The sequence below is a fragment of the Austrofundulus limnaeus genome, unplaced genomic scaffold (assembly GCF_001266775.1).
Source record: "Austrofundulus limnaeus strain Quisiro unplaced genomic scaffold, Austrofundulus_limnaeus-1.0 Scaffold119, whole genome shotgun sequence".
NCBI classification, from domain to species: Eukaryota; Metazoa; Chordata; class Actinopteri; order Cyprinodontiformes; family Rivulidae; genus Austrofundulus; species Austrofundulus limnaeus.
The window spans coordinates 622,566-645,292 of record NW_013952521.1 but is presented as its reverse complement, the minus strand read 5'-3'; the positions used below and the strand labels follow the sequence as shown (position 1 = coordinate 645,292).

Below are 22,727 nucleotides of genomic sequence, written 5' to 3'. Positions count from 1 at the left end.
ACACACACACACACACACACACACACACACACACACACACACACACACACACACATAGAGGCAGGCCTTCCTCGTGTCCACATGTGATCCGACCTGATGGGTTTTTATTTTCGCGTCACGAGACCGTTGACTTCAGACGTTCACAGATTCAAAGAGAAGAAGAGTCCCTGCTGTTCTTTTGTTTTTCCCCGCAGCATCAGAGGAGTCTGGTTCTGTTCCTGCCTGTAATAAATATCTACAGGGCAGGTTTACATAAAAAAATTATAATAAAAATCAGTTGAGCATCTTGTTTCTGATAATTTGTCAGGTTTGTTGACAGGGTTAGTCAACATGGCAAAGTTTGAGAAAAACTGAAAATTGGCTCCAACAAATCACACAAATTTTTAATTTTCTATCTACGACATGTAAGATTTTGTAAAAAATCAAAATCWGTCAAACCTGACTGAGCAAATAGAGCAAATAAAGCAAAGAAAGCGACAACTGCAGAAATCCTTGGAAACCTTAACAAAAAAACCTGAACATCTGGTGTAGATGCTGTGTTTATCCGACTGTTTCTCCTCAACAGGAGCTGGATCGCAGCCGAGCCATGTGTTCTACGTGGATCTTACAAATTCTGGCAAACTGGTCCATGTCTCTGAGGCAGTTTGCTCATCCCGTTTTTTTCTTTTAATCTCTTTCCAGCTCAATTTATTCTCCCCTCCTCCTGTTTCACACTCCAGTAGGATGTTTTTGTCCTCTCGTCACTCGTTGTCCGAGGAAACGGCCTCCTGGCAGCCGACCGTTGGGAGAAAGAGACCGACCCGTTGGGTTCGTCTTTGCAGGACAGAGTCCAGAGGCCTGTCTCCTGCCAAGCTCCGGTCGTTCTCAACCCTTCCAGTGAACGACTAATAACTGTGAGAAAACGACGAGCCGCAGCCAGGAGGCGGTTAGGAGACGCACCGAGTTCCTTCGACTCAAAAACACCTTCTGTTCTGGTTCTGGCCTCGCTGGAGCGCCGAAACAAGTGGGGCAGGTGACGGACGGGATGAGACTACAGTGGACGGGTCGGAGGTCCATCAGTGGAGTGATGCTGCTCATCAAAACAACAAGATATAGAACAATTAACTAAACGTTAACTAAAAGCTAAATGTTGCAAAAGTACCAACAAATGTATTAACAAAMGTAACAAAAAGGCAATGCAAACATTTTAATGAGCTAAATGCTATTTAAGACAGCATGGTGGCTCAGTTGGTAGAGTTGTTGCCTCTCAGCAAGAAGGTTGCTGGATCGAATCCCAGCCAGGGACTTTTTTGGGTAGAGTTAGCATGTCCTCTCCATGCATGGGTGGGTTTTCTCCAGGCAATCTGGCTTCCTCCCACAGTACAACATAGTAAAAAGTAGCAATGAGCTACCTAAAAGCTAACAGTTTCTAAAGGCTAGCTTAAAGATAAATGTCGCAAAGGTGAGATAAAGGCTAAAAATAGCAAAAAGTAATAAATGGCAAACTAAAAGCTAAAATCATCAGAAGTCCAGTTAAATGGAACAAAATGCTAATGAGATGGTAAAAGCAGAAAGATGCTATGTCAAAGCTAAAAGTAGCAAAAAGTGAGATAAAGGCTAAAACTAGAAAAAATTCAAGAGTTCAAAGCAATAAAAGACAAGCTAAAATATACAAACATCCAAAGACTGGTTAGTAAAAGTAGCAACAGGCRAGCTAAAAGCTAAAAGTATCGTGAAGACAACAGTAGAGCCAGTTTGCTGAAGCAGATCTTAAAGAAAAATACCTTTCTGAAGGAAATAAGTTGTGTTTTGGAGAATTTTTATCCTTTTAGAGTTTAACCATTTTCATCTTAAAGAGAAAACAAAAACATTTCTTTGTTCCTAGTGAGCAGCGCTGTCGAAGAATGTATTTCTGTCTTCTGTGCTTTTAGTTTTTTTTTGCTGACGTTCCCCCTCCAGAACACAGTGGAACAGCAGGAGGCCTCCAGTTTCGACTCACCTCTATCTGCAGCTCAGAGTTTCTCTTTATTTTAAATATCTGCACAATAGCTGCTAAAATAAAGATCAGGATTTCTCTGCAGAAGGAGCCACACTTCGCCTCGGGCACTCCGAGCTCAAGAGGTTTCTTTAGACCTAGTAGCTGCACGCATGCACACGCAAAACGCACGTGCACATGCACGCATACACGCGCGCGCRCRCACACACACATACACAGCCGTTAGAAAGCAAACCATTAAAACCAGAGCAAGATATTTATGGCGCTCCCTGCAAGGCCTGGTTTCCTCCCTGCGACCCACATTCTGTAACTGTGAAAAATTCATCCGTCTTATCGTTTCCCGATCAGGATGGAAGCCACAAACAGCAGCGCAGCTTCTGTCAGAAAAATAAACTGGGTTCTCCAGGTGAAGATCTTCCAGCAACCGAGTTTCACATCGATATGAATCCTTCTCTCCTTAAAAGGGACCCAAAATCTTGTAACATTAAACATTATTTGATAAACTGTAAAACAACGACTGTAAACAAGCTGTCGGCTGTTTAGTTTTTATAAATTAAAGAAATATATTGTCRGACAAATTAAGTTTATCAAATAATGTCTAATGTTACAAGTAATCAAGTCGCTGACTTTCATGACAATTTTTGATTCAAGATGGCCGCCACACGTCAGGAGACATGTTAACACTCAGACGATGTGCTGAGGATGACTCTCAGCTACAACCACAAACACTTGGCCTCGTTATCCGTAGTTTAGAGAAAGTTATAGCCATTTAGTTAAATTAAATCATTTGCTAGATTTTGCTTTTAGTTAGTGTTTTAGTCATTTTAGCTTCTAATTAGCATTTTGCCACTTTTAACATTTTTCAGCTACATTCTTGGCACTTTTACCTTATGATTAGCAACTTTTAGTACACATTTTGCTTGCTTCTTTTGTATTTTTGCTAATTTTTTGCTAATTTTAGCTCTTAGGGTGTATTCAGACCAGGAGAGTCTTTTGGTCCAATTGTTTGGTCCGGACCAAAAATGGACTTTTTTTTTTCGTTTGGTGCGGTTTGCATTCACATTGTGCTTTTTTGCAAACGAACTATAACTTGTAAACAAAGCCATGAGGCTGACGATCATTGCTCCCATTGGACAAAAAARGACGGGGGCGGGACTGAACCACAGATCCAGAAGAAAACAAGGAAGTCCTGCATGCTGCGGTTCTGAGCACATTTTTGCTGATAGTACAACTGCAATAGCATTTAAAATGTCAGAAGCAGCTAATTTAATGGTGGTTCCGTGATGATATTCTAATTTTGGAGCGGCGTCAGTAAATGTGTCCCGCAACCCAAAGGAGACGAGGTGCTCTGCATGTTCTGACCCACTACATGCTGGCAGCAGAGCTGCTAACAGGAGACGACGAAACAGGTATGTTTTCAGTTTATTTAGCTCAGCAACGGTGGCCTGTGAAGTCCAAAAAGGTGCATGTTTAATGCAGCTGGTTCAGTTAGAGTCCGGTCTGTATTCACACCAGAAGCAAACTRAAGYGAACCGMACCAGAGTTCGTTTGGAAGCGGACCGAGACCACCTCAAAAAGCAGGTCTCGGTCCGGTTGTTTGATCYGCACCAGAGTTCGCATGAGTGTATTCACACCTGCACAAAAGGTCCGGACCAACGCTGGAAACAAACTCTGGTTCGTTTAAAGCGGAGCAAATTATCAGGTCTGTATACGACCTTAGTTTGTATTTAATACTTTTAACTAAACTTTTGCTACACTTAGCATTTCATTAGCTTTCTTTGGTAGCTTATTGTTTTAGACTGTGATTTGTTACTTTGAGCTAGCATTTGGCTTCTTTTAGCTAGTTTTTTTGCTAATTTTAGCCATACTTTACCACATTTAGCTTTTTGCTAGGTTTTTGCTACTTTATGCTTTTAGCTTGTGATTTGATACTATTCATTAGCATTTTGCTTCTTATAGCTTTAAACCATTGTTCTGCTTTGCTTAGTTTTAACAAGCCTGTTTCAGCTTTTTTAGTAAATTCAGCAGTGATTTAGCGCTGACATTGCATCTCTAGTTTATCTCTTGGTTCATGAGATATTTTGCTAACACAACAGACTAATGAACACCCATACACATATGAGGATAAACACGAAAGCTCTGCTATTGTTTTTGATGGCGGGTGATAATAAATGAATCAAACAATCTTTCGTCTCTCCTTTTCATCGACCTCGCCTGGAGCCGGGAGCAGCTGATTTGATCCCTCTTCTGTCTGAAAACAAACATCATTCTGTTCACAGAAACGAGACAAAAGGTGAGATTTAAGAACAGCTTCGGTCCTGAGAATCAGCACAAACCCTGAGCTGACAGAGGGAGGCGTGAAGAAAAAAAAACTACAGCGAGGAAGACTTTGAAGGTTACCTGAGCACAGTGAGCGCCTGCTTCACCGCCTGCTGTGGCAGAAACACCTGCTCTGTTATTACAGAACATATGCTGCTCTGAGCGTCACAACAAGTGTTTCCAACAGGAAACACATTCATCCGCACGACCACGCGCTCTGAGGGGCTGAGTCTTTTATGGTGAAGACCCAGCAACCCTTGAAGAAATGCATATTGCTCGCCACTTTACCTCAGTATCTGTAAAGTCACTGCCATGAGTTGGTTACGATTGGTTGGTTGGATCGAAAAATTTAAATATTTCTAGGCTTTTTTGAAAACTCTCTCATGGATGCCATTCAGTTGATGCCCAGTTAGATACAGACTCTACCTGTCGTAGATCGCTCTGGTTTAATCTGCCCAGATTGACTAATTCCTCCATTTTAGATGTTTTAGATGTTTCAGCACATGATGGTTTGTTAACAGGCTCGTGATGTGCTGAGGAGGTAAACAAATTAAGTGAGTTAGATATTTAAAAAAATGAAAATGCCTCAAACTTTCCAGTAATTCTCCCAGCTGCTGGGGTGAGTGATAATAGGAATTTAGTTATTGATCCCATATCAAGCAAATACAAAGCTTATATAGCCGAAAACAATACTTATCGTGTTTATTGAATAATTTTGTGAGTTTGCCTTTAGCTAGTCAACATGGTAAAACACAGGACAAAGATTTTAGGCAATACCATTTTTTAACTAACTACAACAAAATTAAACAACAATGTAACAAAAATATAAATATGAAAATTTCAATAACAATTACAATGTGGAGACTCTGCACTACTGACTTTATCTAGGAAAAATGCAAATAGATTGTAAACATAGGATAATCTTATCAAGATAGTATCAATCTGATACTCATACAGGGTTCATATGGCAAGTTAAATTTAAGACTTTTTTTATGCCAAGGGAAATCAAATTTAAGACCAATTTCCCAAAAAACACAATTAAAAAAATTAAAACTGTGGCAGAAAATCATGAATCAAAGTATTTTTGGTTGAATTATTCAAATATTGCTAAATAGACCAATTGTTTTATCCATATCTAACTGCTATTTTGTCAAATATAGCAAAAAAAACATTCTTAGCAGTCAGTTTTAAACTTAATTTAATTCCTGGAAATCCTCTAACGACACAAAATTTGGAGTTTTATGGCCCACAGTGGGTTCTCAACCCCAGCTTGCGGTAGATGAAACTTTAAATTGCAAGTGACATCAAATTTTTGTAAATATGAACGCATTTTTGGAAAGACAACATTATTAACATATTAGAAAACAAATTTCACATTGCTCAGATGGACAGTTGTTGAGATATAAGCATGTGAAATAACAGGAGGTGGTGTCAAAAGGGAACATCTGAATGGGAATATTTCAAAAATAAATAAATGTTACCAATTATTTTAATATTTGATACGAATTACAGTCATCCTACTTACAATGTGTTAACATCTTTAAAACTTCTGAAGATTGATTTAAGACATTTTAAGACCAATTAAGGCCTTATTTTTGGATTGATGAATTCAAGGCCTTTTAAGACTTTTTAAGGATCCATGGGAACCATGTCATATTGGTATCGAYGACAGTATCAATACTTGGATCAATACGCCCACCCCTAGCAGCTAAACTAAAGTGGACTTTTAATGCTTTTAAATCCTTCTTTTCCATATTTATGGGGTCTATATATAGTGGAACTGCGATGCTTGGTCTGAATTATTCGTTTTGTAACTCCACAAGCCCCTCTTTCAACGCCTTTTCTGAGATGTGTCTGAGAGAAACTCGTTTTGCTGCTGTCTCTTCAAGGAACTTCTCCCCCCACCCGCCTCCAGGTCTCACTCCCAATGATTGTTGTCCACTCCACTCCGTTCTCTGACATATCACAAATTACTCTGATGAATGAACTGATTCGACGCATTTTATTTACGCTCAGATTTGTTGAGTAAACGATGCAAATAAAAAATGTTTAGTTTACACTGAACGCATGCCTGTATTTCAGAATTTTACATTTAAAAAACTTTCAAACTGCATCATTTATTATAGTTCAGGATAACTTTTCATGTTTGATTTTATATTTTCAACGAGTACCTTTGATAAYCCACCAAATATCAATCTGAATCTATTCCACTGTATTACAGTAAAACCTGAAAGACTCGTTTAAAACGTTTGACATTCCTATTTGCCTTCAACACAATCAGTCTCACTGAGTGAAGAGGTTTAATGTGGGCGACAATTACAGCCTGGGAGCAGCAAACAGGCCGTCACCTCTCTGGTTCAGAGTGATGAAGAGCTGTTTACAGAATCACATAAACGACATTTCCCTTCATTATTTGTGTTTCGCCRCAGCCCCAGTCAGCGCGGCGGCGTGGCACGATGCAGCAGAAATCCATCTTGAGAGGTTAAACCGAGAAGAAGCGAGGGAGAGCCCGGCTGTGTGAGTCATCAGCTGCATTGTTCCGCTTCGGGCGGATCGAACGCTGACATGGTTCTGGAGGAAACAACCTAAAAAGACTTACAGACGCAGGAATTGCAGCAAGTTTTTCTGTAACCCTGACAAACTAACCAACACCCTATTTAGCTTRAGGAAGATTATTTTTCTAATTGATTTGCAGGTTTCCTTTTCTCCTCTTTGTTTCTTAACAGCTGGCTATAAATAGAATTAAAGGAGTTCCCTTTGCTGAGTCATAAAAGCACCAGATGAACCAGCGCAAGCATGAAAGTGGTATTGATTCAAAGTACTGGAGTGTTTTTGTGAATACAAGTATTTGAGGCTGGTGTTAAGAGTTCTGATTAAAATAGTGTAGATGAAGGAAAATAACATTTTAAAAGTTCTGTAGACAGGGTCTTTAATGTCCCATAGAGAACAAGCCTGTAGGATTTAGCAACAGACAGAGTGTGAAAAGCAAACAAATAATCATAATTTGTCAAAAATCAAACAGGAAATGAGATGAAAAACAGACTGAACACAACAACGGAGCTTAACGTGAACAAAAGATATGAAAAAAAAAATCGGAGAACTAGATCTAAGAAAAACTAAAAACTTATAACTAAACTCTGTAAGGAAGCAGCCAAAGTAAAAAAAAATTAAAAATCACTGACACTCTCCATCATCTTCATTCGTTTTATCTGATCATCTACTTGATTCATTCGCTCAGCTGCAATTCAAGATTAAATGCTATGATCAAAGCCTTGCAGGGACATCCTAACGTGTCTTATCTTGGAGTGTTTTTTATTTATTTATTTAAACAGAGGTCAAACAGGGTGCTACAGCTAAAATGTTAAATCTGGGACGAACAAATCAACTTCTCAGTGGGGAGCTGGTGAAGGGTGTTAAAGCCGGCTTGTAAAAACACCAACAAACTGCTCGTCTGTCTGAGTTTGACTCTGAAATCAGAGCTGAAGGTTTACAGCAGGAACATTGTTGTTGTTGTGAGAAGGAATATCTGCGATTCGTGGTGAGCATCTCACAAAGAAACAAAACTGGTGATTCACAACCAGAGCAAAAATAAAATTAATAAATAATATTAAAAATAATTAGAGGCCTGGATTGACGATAAAGATCCGGTGATCATTTCCGTTTCATCAAAATCTGCCTGGTGCTTCATGAGATATTTTACTAACAGAAGCAAACTTAGAGAAAAGCATCATCATCCACCATCACTTTCGTGGGATATTAAGAGCCACAACCCGTCGTGGACATGAATAATGTCCTGCGGCATTGCCCTCTTAACCCTTGGCCCTCGGCTCACACGGCGGCCGGCGACACCTGAGCCGCGASGGTTTGACTTCCCATTAAACTTTAAAACACAAAGACCTGAGCTGCGGATGCAAAGTGGAAACAGAGAAGATGTTTGTGGGCTGCTTGCCTCAGCTTAGGGCTGGGCGATAAATCGATTTAATCGAATTTTCTATTTATAAAAAATTTAATTTAGGGAAAATTGAGATTTTTTTTCTCACCAGTGCACTCTTTTGGGCTTCTGTAGTTCTGAGGTCATCCCACCTATCCCTCAAGATGTTTGGTACATGACATGACAATACGGCAGCTAGCAAAGAGGATCTACTTCCCAAAAAAGGTAGAAAACTTTTCTGTGTTCAGGCAATCAGTAAAAATAACTGGTTAAGTTTTAATAGATGCAATCAGGGGCCACGAGGGATTCAGGGATGCAGCTGCAGAACAAAATGCTAAATGGTCCAAATCAGTCTTTTCTCGTCTCGCTCAGACTGTCCCGCGACAGGAAGTTGACGTACTGCGTTTTCTCATCCTGACAGCTTTGCCTGCATGTCCTTCCTGGGTGAGGTCACAGCAAGCCTCCATTACGACGCTAAAATCACTCCAGGAGCTCTGGACTTCCTTCTGGTCCTTCCCAGTGAAGTCATCTGTTCAGCTGTGGGTGTTAACAGGCCCTCAGAGGCTGTTTTTAGGTGGAGTTCGCTCTCAGCTGAATGTCATAATTTGGCTTTGCTTTGAAACTTCTCTGGGTCTTGCTGATTTTTTATCACCTAATAAATCTCAGACAAATCTTTCTGAAAGACCAGTTGCAGGAATTCACACATTGGTCTGCAGCATCCAGACCAATAATTCCCAGATTTTTGTTTGTCAGCWCTTACACACTCTGGTGAATTCCTTAATGCTCCACTAGAAGAGACATTTCCCAAAACAACTCTCTACAAAAAACAAAAAAACAAAACTGAGGTCTCAGAGGATCTTTGACTGACAGGTTCAGAAAACAATGTTGTTTCAACCCTGAATCTACACTGAATATGATTAAATCAGGTCGAGCTCCTGTGGTTACATCAAACAGCTCTGTTTTTAGTTTTAATGCTGATTACCTTGAAAAACACGAGAGCAACATTCTGACAGGTTCAAATCTCAAAAAGTCTAAGCTGACAAACAATGGGGGYAGAGAGGCTGTCCAGATTTGATGTTACAAATGCATTTCATTTTGTATTTTTGCCTTGATKAGCTAAATTACTGATTAGTGACTTCACAGAGCTCGCTGTCAGAACAAAGATCAAAGTTTAAAACCTGTAAAAGGTCCTCAGCTTCACTGAAAACATAACAGACTGCAACCTAACGCTGCTCAGACTGTTGTCTTCTGATTCATTATACTGTAGCATTCAGTGACCATAATGGGTCCAAAAACAACAAGAACCATCATCCTGTAATCCACTGTGATTCATAAAATCCCATCAAAAATTACATTTATGTTGCTAGTTGACCTCATTTTTAATCAAGATCTTTAATGATCCTTTACTATGTGTTGGGGATGAACCTCAGCTACTACCACACTAAATTTCAGCATGCTTTGTGCTATTTTATCTTTAAATCAATACATTCAGCTTGTTGGTACTAGGACTTTTGGTTTGTAGAAGTTTTATATTTTAAAAAATATTTAGTTTACCTACAAAAAAATCATTTAAATACATTAAGATGTTTTAAAATCCTTAAAAACATTGTCTTTGAAATCTATTTCAGCATACTTCTGCTAATTCTACTACAGCTAACGCTAATTGCTAGGATGTCTACTTCAAATTTAGCTAATGCGAAGTCTGCAAATGATATTGTACTATTAATAATTATACTAATGCTCAAAATACTATTGCTAATGCTAGTTCTGCTAATATGGTAATTTTATTAYTGTTAAAGCTAAAGCTGTTAGTGCTAAATCCACGAATGCTCATTTTATTCAAATGGTAACATCTGTTAAATTCAACTAATCTTTTTGCTATTTAAGCTTTTTTCTAGTTTTTAGTACTTTGGGTTTAGTTAGTGTTTTGTTATGTTTATCAGCCAGCTTAATTTCAACATCGTTTTCAATTTTCAACAGTCATTCAGAGCTAAGAATTTGCATCATATTTTTGAAGATAAAGCAAATTTTCTACTTTATTTATCTATTTGTTTGTTTTCTACTTTAAAAGTCCGGTCCTGCAGCAAGATCGATAAACCCAGATCTGCGAGGCAGATTGTTGTTGTTTAAATAAACAATATGATAAAAAAAAATTTAAAGCCTCAACTGTAAAAGGCCATCTGTTTTCTTTTTTGAAACTGTTTTTAAATGGAAACTAACTATATAAACTGTTAAACCGGTTTCTCAAGCTGTCAACCTCTCATCCGATCAATCTGATCACTATTTATGTTATCTTTTAAYGTCAATTTCTGAACACCTATGTTTCTTTTTCTTCTTTCATTTATTTCTCTTCACATGGACTCATAAGAAGATGAAGGACCAGCCGCTCCCTCAAGGTAAATCTAGTCAGGGAGTGTTTTGCTGAACTGTTGCTGAATAAAAAGAGAGAGAAAAAAATCAGGTGTTTCCTGTTAAACCAACACGTTCTGTGACTGAATATTTATGAATCGTTTGCAGGCAGCTGCTTGTTTTACTTTAATGATGAAGCTGACATTTTGTTTTTGCTTCATTATTCACTGCCACTGATTTAAACACACCGACAGATTCAAGCATGATCTTAGTGTTAGCAAAATCTCTCATGAACCACAGGAATGATTTTACTCAAACTATCAGAAAGCAAATACTGGTTGTCTGATGACAACAGATTAACTGTTGAAGTCAACACATTTCATGAAGGCTGTTACAGCTTCAAATAACAAAATAATAATTTAGTCAGTTTTACAGYAATTGTGCTAAAATATGGTGTGGTATTAGCTGAGATTCATCCTCAACACATTTTCTGAATGCAATATGTCACGTTGCATTCTTTCAAGAAACATAAAGTCTGTAATTTCGAGTCAAACGGGGGCATTTGTGCAGAATCTTTCATGAATCTCAGCATCAAACTGCTGAACTTTGGCTCAGAAGGATCAAACTGTCACAGATGAGGTCGTGTCCTCCTGCAGTCAAGTCTAACCTAACTTGCACGGCTGGTTGCACAAGTGGCCACTCTGGGTTTATAGAGTAAAAAACCAGCGTGCAGTCAGAAAAAAAACCTGCAATCAGCTAATCAGACGTTTGCTCCTGCAGCCGAGAACACAACACAGAAAACAACAAAGCATGAAATGAAAAACTGAGTGAAGACATTCACAGTTTGAGCAAATAAAAGAACTCCTTGAAGTCTCATCACCTGCAGCCAGGTATCACACAGCAACAAAAAAGAAACTATTTCCTTGTATGTTGATAAAGGTTAGAAATCCATTTCCTGACACATTTTTTTTATGTTTTTTTTTTCAGCCTTATCACACCGTGACACCACAAAGCCCCGACACATCAGTCTGAGCTGCTGCAGGGAAATCATCGTTTTTTCATTAGGTGACTTTTCAGTCCACACACCCCAGACTCTCTCTGTTTATCACAGACAGAAACATGGGAGTGAGAAGATGAGCTTAAAAAAAAGAAGCTGAAGTGACAGAGCCAGAAGAGGATTAAGCACGTCCTCTTCCTGCCATAACCTTGCAGTGCCAACACACACCGAGTCACACATTTTCATTCAGTTGCACAGTTTACGCAGCATTACACGGGATTAATGATGGAGGCAGACTGTTTGAGAGATGAATTTAACTGCGTCTGAACCTCTCTTGACCTATATCTGGAACTGGAGCCATGCAGCGACTGTTTGTGTTTCTGAAGGGGGATGCTTTATTAGATGCACAATTTTATGTGCTAAAAATAAAATTGTTTTTGGAAGCCACAGCTATTTGACCTTGGCTAACACAAAAATGTCTACAATTGACTTTTTCTTTTTAAGGTTTTGGGTTAAAATATAAGACAACGGGTCCAGAAGGGAAACCAAGACCTCCCTCTCCAGCTCCTCGTGGGGGGGATCTCAAGGCGTTGAGTACTGGGTTTGCCCTGGTGTCTCCACCCAATGAGACATGTCTAGAAAACCTCCAGGGGAAGGCGCCCAAACCACCTTAACTAACCCCTTTAGAAGTGGAGGAGCAGCAGTTCCACTCCAGAAAATTATTATTCCACTTTTTGACTCTTGATTAGACTTAAACTTGTGTTAACAGATTATGACCATTCTGATTCAGACATTGTTTAGATTCTAGTTTGGACTGGTCCTAGACCTGACTTCAGATTTTGGTCTGATTTTAGGCTTGGTTTGGACTAGTTTTAGATCAGCTCAGAAGAACCATTTCTTGTTGTGGTATTAAACTCTTGAGTGTCTTTTGGATTTGAACTCAGTTTTGACCAGAGGTGTATAAAATACTTGAAAAAAATAACAAAGTAAAAATACCTTAACAGAAAATGACTTTGGTAACATCTAATTTCACTGATAAGAAAGGTAGTTAAGTAAAAGTCATAAAACTGTTCACAAAAATTGAGAAAGTAAAAGTACATGTACACACAATCTAAGAAATTAAGTGGTGAGTTTATTTAACCAATTTATTTCAACTGGTTCCACTAAATCCAGTTAAGAAAATTCAGCAATTTATACATTTACTCATCTCGGTTTAATGGAACCAGTGGACTTAAGTTGGTTGAGTAAATTCAACACTTCATTTTTGTGTGCAGTTCTGGTCTTTATTAAATTTGTAGGTGTTAAATTTGAAAGTAAATAAGTAAAAGTATAATTGTTATATTTTGAATGTAATAAACAGAAATTAGACCTAACTTCAAATTTTGTTTAGAAATGATAAGTTTGGTCTGACTATGGTTTCAGTGGTTTGGTTTTCAGACTTTGTTTTGAATTTGGAATCAGTTTTGACTTGGTTTGGGTCTGATATTTCTTCACTAGTTTTGTACTTTAAAAGAAAAATGTAAACCATTTTTTTTATTTACCRTTATTTAATTTTGGACTCAGAAAGAGTCAATGGATTCTTTAAAACTTGTACTTGAAACGTTTTTGTATTTTGTTGCATTAGTTTTAATTCTACCACAATGTATTTGTCATTTAACTCTGTGTGACATTTACTTCAGGACAGAGAGAAAATCAGGCTAAAGACGATTCATAATAATTCTGGCAGGATGTTTGGATTCCAGCGCAGAACTTTCTCTTGCTAAAACAATGATCTTGTGCTCATCCTGTCAGTTACTGCAGTCAGCCAAACTGGTTTTTAGCATAGTGATGACACGTCAGAGATACTTCAGCCTGGAGCAGTTTCGGTTCAGCAGGGGATGACAGGACTTTTTCTGGTCCAAAAAGGGTTCTGCAAACACTTCTGTGAATTTATATAAAGTTGCGCAGTATTTTCAAAGATTTAAAGAACACATGATCTAAATTGCCCTGGGCGTAATGTTGACTCATGACAATGACTCTGTAACAGGTGATGGGTGGAGTTGACAAACACCATATGAGACAAAGAATATTTAAAACAGAATTCAACAGTGAAAGATGTCATGACCCACCGACTGACAAGGAATCCACAAAACAAGGACACCGCAATAAAAAAAGATGTTTTCTGACTAACAGAGACTAAATGGGTCATTTAAAATTTGACATCAAGCCTCCAGTCTGGACCGCAGGATTAAAAATTCTTGATTTATTATAGCAACAAACCTTGCAGGACAGACACATAAATTTGCACATCGATCTAAATCTTTCTTTTAAATTTGCATCCAGTTTTAAGTGGGTTTAGTGAGAATTAATAACTTAAACCTTCGTGAGCTATGACAAATAATAATAATATAAATGTATTAGTCTTATATGGCGTTTTTTTGAGACCTTTAAATACGCTTTACAATTTCATGCATCACACATTCACACACTGATGATGGTAAACTACAATGTGGCCACAGCTGCCTTGGGGCAGACGGATAGAGGCGGGGCTTCCATGCAAATCTTCATGTTTCAGTGTGAAAAGCACTAAATTATTTGGTTTAAGTGGAAATTCTACAGTTAAAATTAAGATGTTCCATCAAAATGCTTTACAATCAGAACAACTGGAACAAAAACTTTATTTATTAGCAACCAATAGAGACAAAATTAATTAATATATGATTTATATATTAAATCTGTCAAACTTTTAAAAATGGAGTTCCACAAGGAATCACCCTTAGTCCAATTTTTTTACCAGTCTCGAAAATGTTTAGGCCTTTTTATTCAAAACAACATTTTTATTCTAAAAAAATATAGTTGTAAATATAAAAATTATAAACACTAAAATAACTATGCCTGGCTTCTGGGGGGCGCTGCAACCCTACTAGGAAAACACACTAGAAATAGGAAACAAAACGTGGAGCATAAAGCTTACACTAACTGTAGACAACAAACAAGTGACCTGTGTGTATTTTTCTTCATCTTGTAAAGCCCCTYGAAGACTCCTAAATGATTTGTTAAAACGCATAATGCACCAAAACTGCATGAAGACAGCAGGTGAAAACCAAGCAGGAGACATTTTGTTCCAAATGGTTCTTTACAGTAAAATGATTATTTTTAACTTGGAAACTTTGTCTATGTTGGAGAAGGTTTTGGCCTTGTATGGTTAATGTATCCCTAACTTCAAAATAAAAAAGACAAATCTGAATCTGGATGCCAATTACAAAGTGCATWTTACCTATGGAAACTGCTGAAGTAACTTAAAATAGGTCAAACAGTAAACTGAATAGTCTGGCAGAAGTTTAGCAAAAAATAATTTTATGACACTCCAGTGCTTTGCTTGGTTCTCCATATTTAATCACAGTTGTCTTGTCTTCTTCTACTCTTTCAGTCGCTATATTTTTATCTAAACATGTTCAAAAGTCTACGCTTGTCCGATTCTGCTATATTTCTTTGCAGGCCACAGTGGGACAACACGACTCGAGCTCCACATGGTTTTAAGCAGATTCATGTTTACAGTGAATGTGGACCCGCATTTTACAATTTGTACCTCAAAATAGCTGGAAATGTACTTTTAAATGGCACCATCCGATTCAGGAACATCATGTTTTTTGTATGATTTCAACAATACGCAGATCTTCCAAAGATTCACAAAGTTCCAGTGGAAAAGATTATTTGAAATGGTGGACTTGTCCATCTCTTGGACCACCTGTCAAGTGTGACGTTTTGTTTTTTAAACCCTTTTTTTAGCCCCACAGAGGCTCCTCCATCAGCCGCCCTCAGAGCCTGCCTGTCATTGGTCGGTGGTCATCATCAGCAGCAGGTTCTTGGTACCGTATCTGCTGCCTCCTCTTCAGTGTGCGGGTCCGCTCCTCCCTGCTGAACTCAATCAATCACACAGCTGCATATGTGACCTACACTGACAGCTAACGCTTTGTGAGAACCAATCCAGCTGAGTGACAACAAAATGTCTGCTTTCAGCTGAGTGATTAAAGCTGGAYGTTTGCAGCTCGGGGTTATAAATGTTTTATGATTATCCTACCTGCCCACTGTTTGGTTGGCGAGCTGTCTCATTCGGTTGAACTGCTTCTTCATCTTGTGTTTTTCAGCAGCGAGCCGTAGAGGAGCYTCTCTTCGTAATATCTCATTGATAAATGAAGTCTGGTCTTCTCCGGCRCTAATCCGAGGAGGTTCCGTTCGTTTAAAACCCCGGTTCGGTCATCGTTGCGGTGGGCGAATTCCTGGTCATTTTCTTTTTCTTTCTTTTTTCTTTTTTTTTAAACTGATGAACACTGTGTTTCTGTCAGCCGCTCCGCTCCGCAGATGCTGCTGAACCCGAATTCTCTCCGCCGGCGATGACACGCGCGACGCTCCCCRCCGGTGCATCGTGGGAAATGTGGTTCTTTCCCACACAGCCTCACATCCCTATATTTATCAATTGTGTAATTGATAGTTTAAAAGCCGGGGTTTTGTGGAAAGTTATAAACAATTAAATTATTATCTTACCTGTTGTTGATAGCTTTTTGAATGTCCTCAGTGCGGATGATAAAGTTTATTCCTGAATAAAGGTAAAAAAAAAAAAGTCTGAGCTGTGATTACTTACTTTTGAGCTAYAGGCTAGTCTGAGCTAATAGCTAGCATGAAATAATAGCAAATACGAGCTAATGGTTATTCTGCWCTAAAGGCTAGTATAAACATACAGCTATTGCTAGTTTGAGCTACTGGCTAGTACAAGCTAACCGCTAGCCTAGTCCAAGAGGGCCAGTCTAAACTAACGGCCAATTTATTACTGGCTGCTCTCCATCCAGGTAAATCTGAGGTTTTTGTGAAGGAACAGCATCATCTGGTGGCGGCAATAGTAATGAGCTCTCTTCAGTGATAAGGCGGAAGTGATGTTTTTTTTTAATCCGTAGAAGAAGAAGTGTTGCCGAAGGAAGGGGGCACCAGCCGGCGCCAGCTGTGGCTGTTTGGTCCGTAGAAGAAGAAGTGTTGCTACACTGGTGTATTTGTTGAATGATAGAAGTGAAACCTGTCTAGATATAAGGAACGTCTGTCCGGTGTTTCAGGTCTGAATCGMGGCGGTGTTTCGGATATCTAATCGTGACCTTCTGTCGGAAAAATGCGGGACCGAACGAAAGAATTGGGAAACGTGAGTTTAAAAGTTAGCGGCTAACATTAGCGTGCTAAACCTGCTCAAAAAAGTTACTGGTTCAGTCGAGCAGCAACTTTTTGCACTCTTCCGTGACAGCTTTCGTTAACACAGTAAAGCAGAACGYGATGTTGAAATAATGTAGTTTAGCTATGCTTCTAGGGGAATTCTGCTTCTTTAAACCAGATTTCCAACTTCCGTTTCACCTCTTCAGGAGCTGAGGCCAAGAAGGGCAGGGCTGCAGGGACTGGCATGTGGAAAAACGATGAATAGCTTATTGATCTGTTTGATTTTGTTTTAATGGATGTTTCTGCAGAAAGCCGAAGGTTCAGATGAGGATGACGAGGACAGAGCTCTGGTGAACAAACCTGGAACATCTTCAGCTAAAGATGACAAGGACAATGAAGCTTTCTTCAAAAAGGTAAAAAGTTAAGATATTTTACTTTGTAGTCTTGTATTTTGCTGATTATTCACAGTGTCTTGTAATAATTTTAGGATAAATAGGTTCATACTATTAAAGAAAAGATGTTAGAGGTCAGTCCTGCTGATTRAAAATAAATCTTGTTTTGACAACTTTTGATGATTCCAGTCTAATTATAACTGAGTCACATCATTAATGTTTAATTTAGTTGTGTATTTTTCCATCAGTGCAATTAAAAAATGCATTATTAGAGCATTTAAACTATTCAATCACTTGCCTAAGAATAACTACATATTCTACCTACAGATCTACATTAAAATGCTAAAGTCTCAAGTTAATTTTTTTGATGTTTTGATTAGAAATAGACTAACCTTTTGTAATATTTGTTGTGTTTTTGGTCAGCACTTCTTCAGTACCTACGGCTACTTTTTTTCTAGCTTTTGCACTGACCCTTTATCAGAGGAATGCTGTTTATTATTACTTTAATACACCTTTGAGTCGTTCATGTCACATGTTAAATGTTTAGGTTCTTTGAGATTTGGTCAATTATAGTGATGGATATTAAGTTATTAAGAAAGTCTTTTTGGCCCAGACTAAATCAGGAAATAACCTGAAGTGAAGTAGAACAGATCTGATCTTGAACTACTTAATTAGACTAACTGATTAACTAGTTTGAATGTTTAGCTCAACTGGAACAATGATTATGAATCATAGAAACGTTTTATATTGTTCCAAGTGTTGTAAGTAAATCACATTTTAAAGTATACAGGATTTCTGTATTATTTCTGTAGTTTTAGCTCAAATTACTGGTTTTTCTATTTATATAACTCTTAAATCTTCAAATTTGAAAAGACAAAAATGGTTCATTTGTGAAGTAAGCTATTATTTAAATGTCTAAAAGTTTAATTAAGCTTCTCGTCCACAGGTGCAAGAAATCCATGAGGGGCTGGAGAGCCTGAAGAAGATGGTTTCTGACCTGGAGAACAAACAGAAAACTGTCCTGGGCGTGGCGCTGCCAGAAGAAAGTAGGTGTTCTGATTTAGTTTTTGTCTGCAACAGGATAAAATCAACAAACAGTGCCAACATTTTAACACTGAGGGGAAATAACTTGATTGGTGGTTTCCCGCCGTCACTTCCTGTTTTYCTCTCCACTCAGGTATGAAGAAAGAGCTTCAAACTCTTCGAGATGAGATCAAAACTTTAGCGAGTCAGATCCAGAGGAAGCTGAAGAGTGAGTACCTCCGATCCTGCTGTCCGTTGTTTCTTCTTGGGTGGTTTGTGGTTTTTTACGCTTTGTAAATTTATCCCACAGGTATCGAACCTAAAAAGGGCGACGATGATGGAAAATACATTCCCATCAATGTTCGGATGCAGCGAACGCAGGTCAGTTAACAAAAACTCTGTTTTATTCTCATCACACATACACTCATATTGTTGTTTTTCTGTTTTTTAACACATTTTTTTTATTTTTTGCAATCTAATTTCTGCGTAGTTCATATTATTTTTAGCTGTTCATATATAAAAGAGTTCAGCTCGTCCAGGAAGCTCTGATGTGAATTTTATACTTTTTAAAATATCTACCGCCCTGTACAGAAGTACATAGGAAATCTCCTCAGGTGCTTCAAAAACACTGTTCTCTTAAAATCTGCTTCAGCTACTGGCTCTGTTTGTCTTTTTATGCTTCTGTTCTTCAACTTTTAGCTGGGCTTTACTTCCAGTGAACTTGCTGCTGCCTTTAGCTTTAAAATAGTATTTTAGGTTGTTTTTAGCGTTTAGCTAAATAACTACATTTAGATGGCCTTTGTTACTTTAACATCTTTGCTAGCTTTGTGTTACTTTAGTTTTAGCTAGATATTTGTTTATTTTTAGTTGTTTTGCTACTTTTAGCAGAACTTTTGCTACATTTAGATAGCCTTTGGCTACTTTAAACTTGTGGTTAACCTTTTGCTATTTTTAGCTTGTAGCTATAATTAACTTCTTGCTGTCTTTAGTATTTTGATATTTTCAGCTTTTAGCTAGTGGTTGCTACATTTAGATAGCCTTTTGCTACTTTTATCAAGCTTTTACCTACTTTTAACCTGTGGCTAACCTTTTGCTATTTTTAGCTTGTAGCTAGCCTTTTGTTACCACTAGTTGACTTCTTGCTGCCTTTAGTCTTGATATTTTTAGCTAGCCATTGCTAGATTTGGATAGCCCTTTGCTACTTTTAAGTTGAGGCTAACCTTTTGCTATTTTTAGCTTGTAGTTACCCCTTTATTTCTTGTTAATGTCTTGCTGCMTTCAGTTTTAATATAGTATTTTGATGTTATTAGCTGTTAGCTATTCACTGCTACATTTAGATAACCTTTTGTTACTTTAACTTTTTTGCTAGCTTTTTGTTCCTTTTAGTTTTAGCTGGCTGTTATTTTCACTTAATGTCCTACTACTTTTAGCTTGTCTTTTGCTATATTTAGATAGCCTTTAGTAACCTTTGGCTTTCAGTTTGATTTGCTTCTTCTGCTTTTTTTCTGTATTTTAGCTGAAAAGGTTATTTTCAAAGGAAACATTTGCTGCTGGATGTTGTCGTTTCAGTTCGCACTTCATTGAGAGAATAAAGTTTAATTTAAAAACTATTTGCACATTAAACCATTTAGTTTTATGAGTGTATTAATTTTTTATTATCTCAGCATTAAACAACATTACATCAATCAGTGTCTGCTTTTAAAAATTTTATTCTTACGGTCCTTGCCTTTTATGATTAACTTTTTCCATTGTTTTGTTATTTTAGCACAGTTGTGACTTATGTAACACTTTTATGGTGWACTGTTTGTTTTTGCCYAGGTCCCCCTTGAAAATGAGATCTCGATCTCAGTGGGGTTTTAAATCTGGTTAMATAAATTATATGAAAATTRACATTGTATCGTAAAATACAGGAAYATTTTCAGATTTTATCCAGAACTCCAGTCAGTTTGTAAATGACAGCGTCTTTTGGGAAACTTCAGGTCTTCATATGGAACTTAAAAATAATTTTGTTTTTTGTTTTTTTCAGCACGGCGTTCTGTCCAGAGAGTTTGTGGAGTTAATGGGTCACTGTAACACCATCCAGGCCGAGTACAGAGACCGAAACGTGGCTCGGATACAGAGGCAGCTGAAGATCAGTGAGTCCTGGGACTCCTCAGTCTGTGGACTCTGTTGAGGAAGGGGGGTGGTGGGGGGATTCCAGAGTGGCTGATCACTTCTTCTCTCTGCAGGTTTCAGTCCAGTTAAACTGTCTCTCACTTTCATTTTACAAGTTATTCCTGTGTTAAAGTGTGCTGATTAAAAACACGACATCTTTGTGGTTGGAGCCGCAACTGCTGAAGTTTCTCWTGAGTCACGCTGGTTTCACTTTTACATTTCATAACTTGCCAAACAAGACGAATTAGCAATTAATGACTGATGGGTTGAAATGAGGCTCATCCAGGGAGAGAAWATGAGGACGGAATTTGGAATCCTCTTGAAATGAAAATATTTATCACCTGATGCTTTTGAACAGTAATGATCAGGTTGGCGTTTACAGCTTACCTGTTAAGTCAGCCAACACAAAACTAGTTATATCAGCCATTTTTACAGATGTTGAGTTAAAGTTTGTCATGGTAGTAGCTGAGAGTTGTTCACAACACAGACTTTGTGTCTAAAGCTCCATCTCGTCTCTGTCCAAAACTCTGTTGAAAGGAAGTGGACGAGATGCATTTTTACTTTTTTTTTTTTTTTTTTTTTTTTTTTTTTTTTTTTTTTTTTTTTTAGCTCTGATCTGTTTTTGTTTCTGACTTCAGCTGGAAACAACGTGACGGACGAGGAGCTGGACGCCATGCTGGAGAGCGGTCAGACGGATGTTTTCACTCAGAACGTGAGTCCGGTTCAGATCAGAAATCACAAGCGTCTTGATTGGACAGAACAGCTGTCAYTCAGGTTTGCTCTGTTGTCGCTCTCTAAACTGCTCGAACTGGACGGCAGACTGGGTAAGAAAGTAGGCGTGGCCTTTAGGGATGTAGCCTCAGAGTAGCTGATAGATGGGGGTGGGGCTTTACTGGACCCGAAGCTGGAAAAACTCCATGACTGACTTGATAAAATTCGTGTCGTTCAGATCCTGATCGACGCTAAAGCCACGAAGCAGGCTCTGAACGAGATCGAGTCGCGGCACGACGAGATCCTGAAGCTGGAGAAGAGCATCACAGAGCTGCACCAGATGTTCCAGTACCTGGCCATGGAGGTGGAGGCTCAGGTACGGATCTGCCTCCGATTGGGCTGCTTTGAGCCCCGTCAAAAAAAGCTTCCAGTTCTGACAAGTCTGTTTTTTTCCTGCTTCAGGGTGAGATGGTGGACAGGATTGAGACAAACATCAAGCAGTCGTGTGACTACGTGGAGAAAGCCAAGGACAATGTGGAGAAGGCCGTCACATATCAGAGCAGTGCTCGCAAGGTGAGTTCATCTCTTTTTTTATGTTTCAACTCAGAAGCTCTGAGGAGCAAAAGGATATATTTATAAAATTTTGGGTTTGAATCCATGAAACTCCTCTCGTTTATTTTATCTTCTTCTTTCCACAGAAAAAGATTTGGATYGCCGTCTGTTTGGCCATCCTCCTCCTCATCATCGTCATCGCCGTTGTCAGCACTTTCAGTTAGTGACACCGAGCCGTGCGAGTCGCCTCGGCAAGAATCGTTCAAATTTGTGTAAATTCACCGACCCACAGGTGGACCTGATCTGTGTACATATTTAGTTCTTTTCCATCCCGCTCATATTTAATCTTCTTCAAAGCGACGGACTCTCTGTCTCGCCTGCATTTTTTATTTTTCGAACCCCCAGTTGAGGTGGTGTTGCAGGTTTCTGTTCTATGAAAGACCAGAACAAAAAAAAAACTGTTACCTGAATAAAAGTTGTATTTGAAGCAGTATTTAGATCWAACACTGGTGCTGACCGTGCTGTACTCAGGAAAACTGATTCTTGCTGAATTGGACACAAAGAACAACTTTTTAGACAATTATGCAAAATAAACTAATATAATTGTAATTAACACTGCTGGTGATTTATGCTTTTTTAACTGGTTGCTTCAAACTGCCTACATGTGTAAATAATTAGTGATGTTGTGGATTAACCCCCATCCGTCAGTTCTGCAATAATAAACCCAAACCTGATTTTATTTGTCTGAAGTTTTGTATTTATGATTTGAACTTTATAAAAGCTGCTACAACAAAATATCTGACGAATTCGTTAAAGCCTTCAAATCTGTGCCTTATCTGCAACGAGCTGGGAACATGATGTCGTGCACTAATTTGTCAAGAAGGGATGGAATTAGGATTATTATTTAACTTTGGTCTTTTTTTGTTGTTTGTGTGTTTGTGTATCGAGACAAATCTGTCAAGAAAAACTTAACCATCACAGCTAAACAAAAAAAAAAAAAAAAATAATGTACTTGAACAGAATTTTCTACTGTGTAATATTACAACTGTTCAAATTTGCATGACTGGTTTATTTTATTTGTTTTTAAATAAAGTCATTGTCATTTCTTTTGTCGATTACTGGCTGATTGAAAAGTCCAACAAAACAATT

At 38.2% G+C, this 22,727-nt stretch overlaps 2 protein-coding genes across 3 annotated transcripts in view; one reads left to right on the top strand and one right to left on the bottom strand.

Annotated features, from left to right (window-relative positions):
* The window catches only part of LOC106521982 (rho GTPase-activating protein 44), a 45,435-nt gene extending 29,478 nt beyond the window's left edge, over positions 1 to 15,957 (bottom strand). Inside the window, exon 1 of the mRNA XM_014014780.1 lies at positions 15,632 to 15,957. Coding sequence (XP_013870234.1) covers positions 15,632 to 15,684 — 53 coding nt within the window. The 5' untranslated portion in view covers positions 15,685 to 15,957. The remainder of the gene's footprint in view (positions 1 to 15,631) is intronic.
* A 530-nt stretch (positions 15,958 to 16,487) lies between these two features.
* On the top strand, positions 16,488 to 22,684 carry stx4 (syntaxin 4). 2 transcript variants are annotated; one of them, XM_014014778.1, is made up of 11 exons: positions 16,488 to 16,559; positions 16,656 to 16,738; positions 17,055 to 17,159; positions 18,085 to 18,184; positions 18,316 to 18,390; positions 18,472 to 18,542; positions 20,188 to 20,296; positions 20,954 to 21,027; positions 21,265 to 21,402; positions 21,489 to 21,599; positions 21,725 to 22,684. In XM_014014778.1, the coding sequence occupies exons 2-11, from the start codon at positions 16,709 to 16,711 to the stop codon at positions 21,800 to 21,802; spliced, it is 891 nt and encodes a 296-aa protein (XP_013870232.1). In that variant the 5' UTR covers positions 16,488 to 16,559; positions 16,656 to 16,708; the 3' UTR covers positions 21,803 to 22,684. The 2 variants fall into 2 exon arrangements, with proteins under 2 accessions (XP_013870232.1, XP_013870230.1); XM_014014776.1 differs by lacking the exon at positions 16,488 to 16,559 and having other exon boundaries at positions 16,566 to 16,738.
* Positions 22,685 to 22,727: the final 43 nt, after the last annotated feature.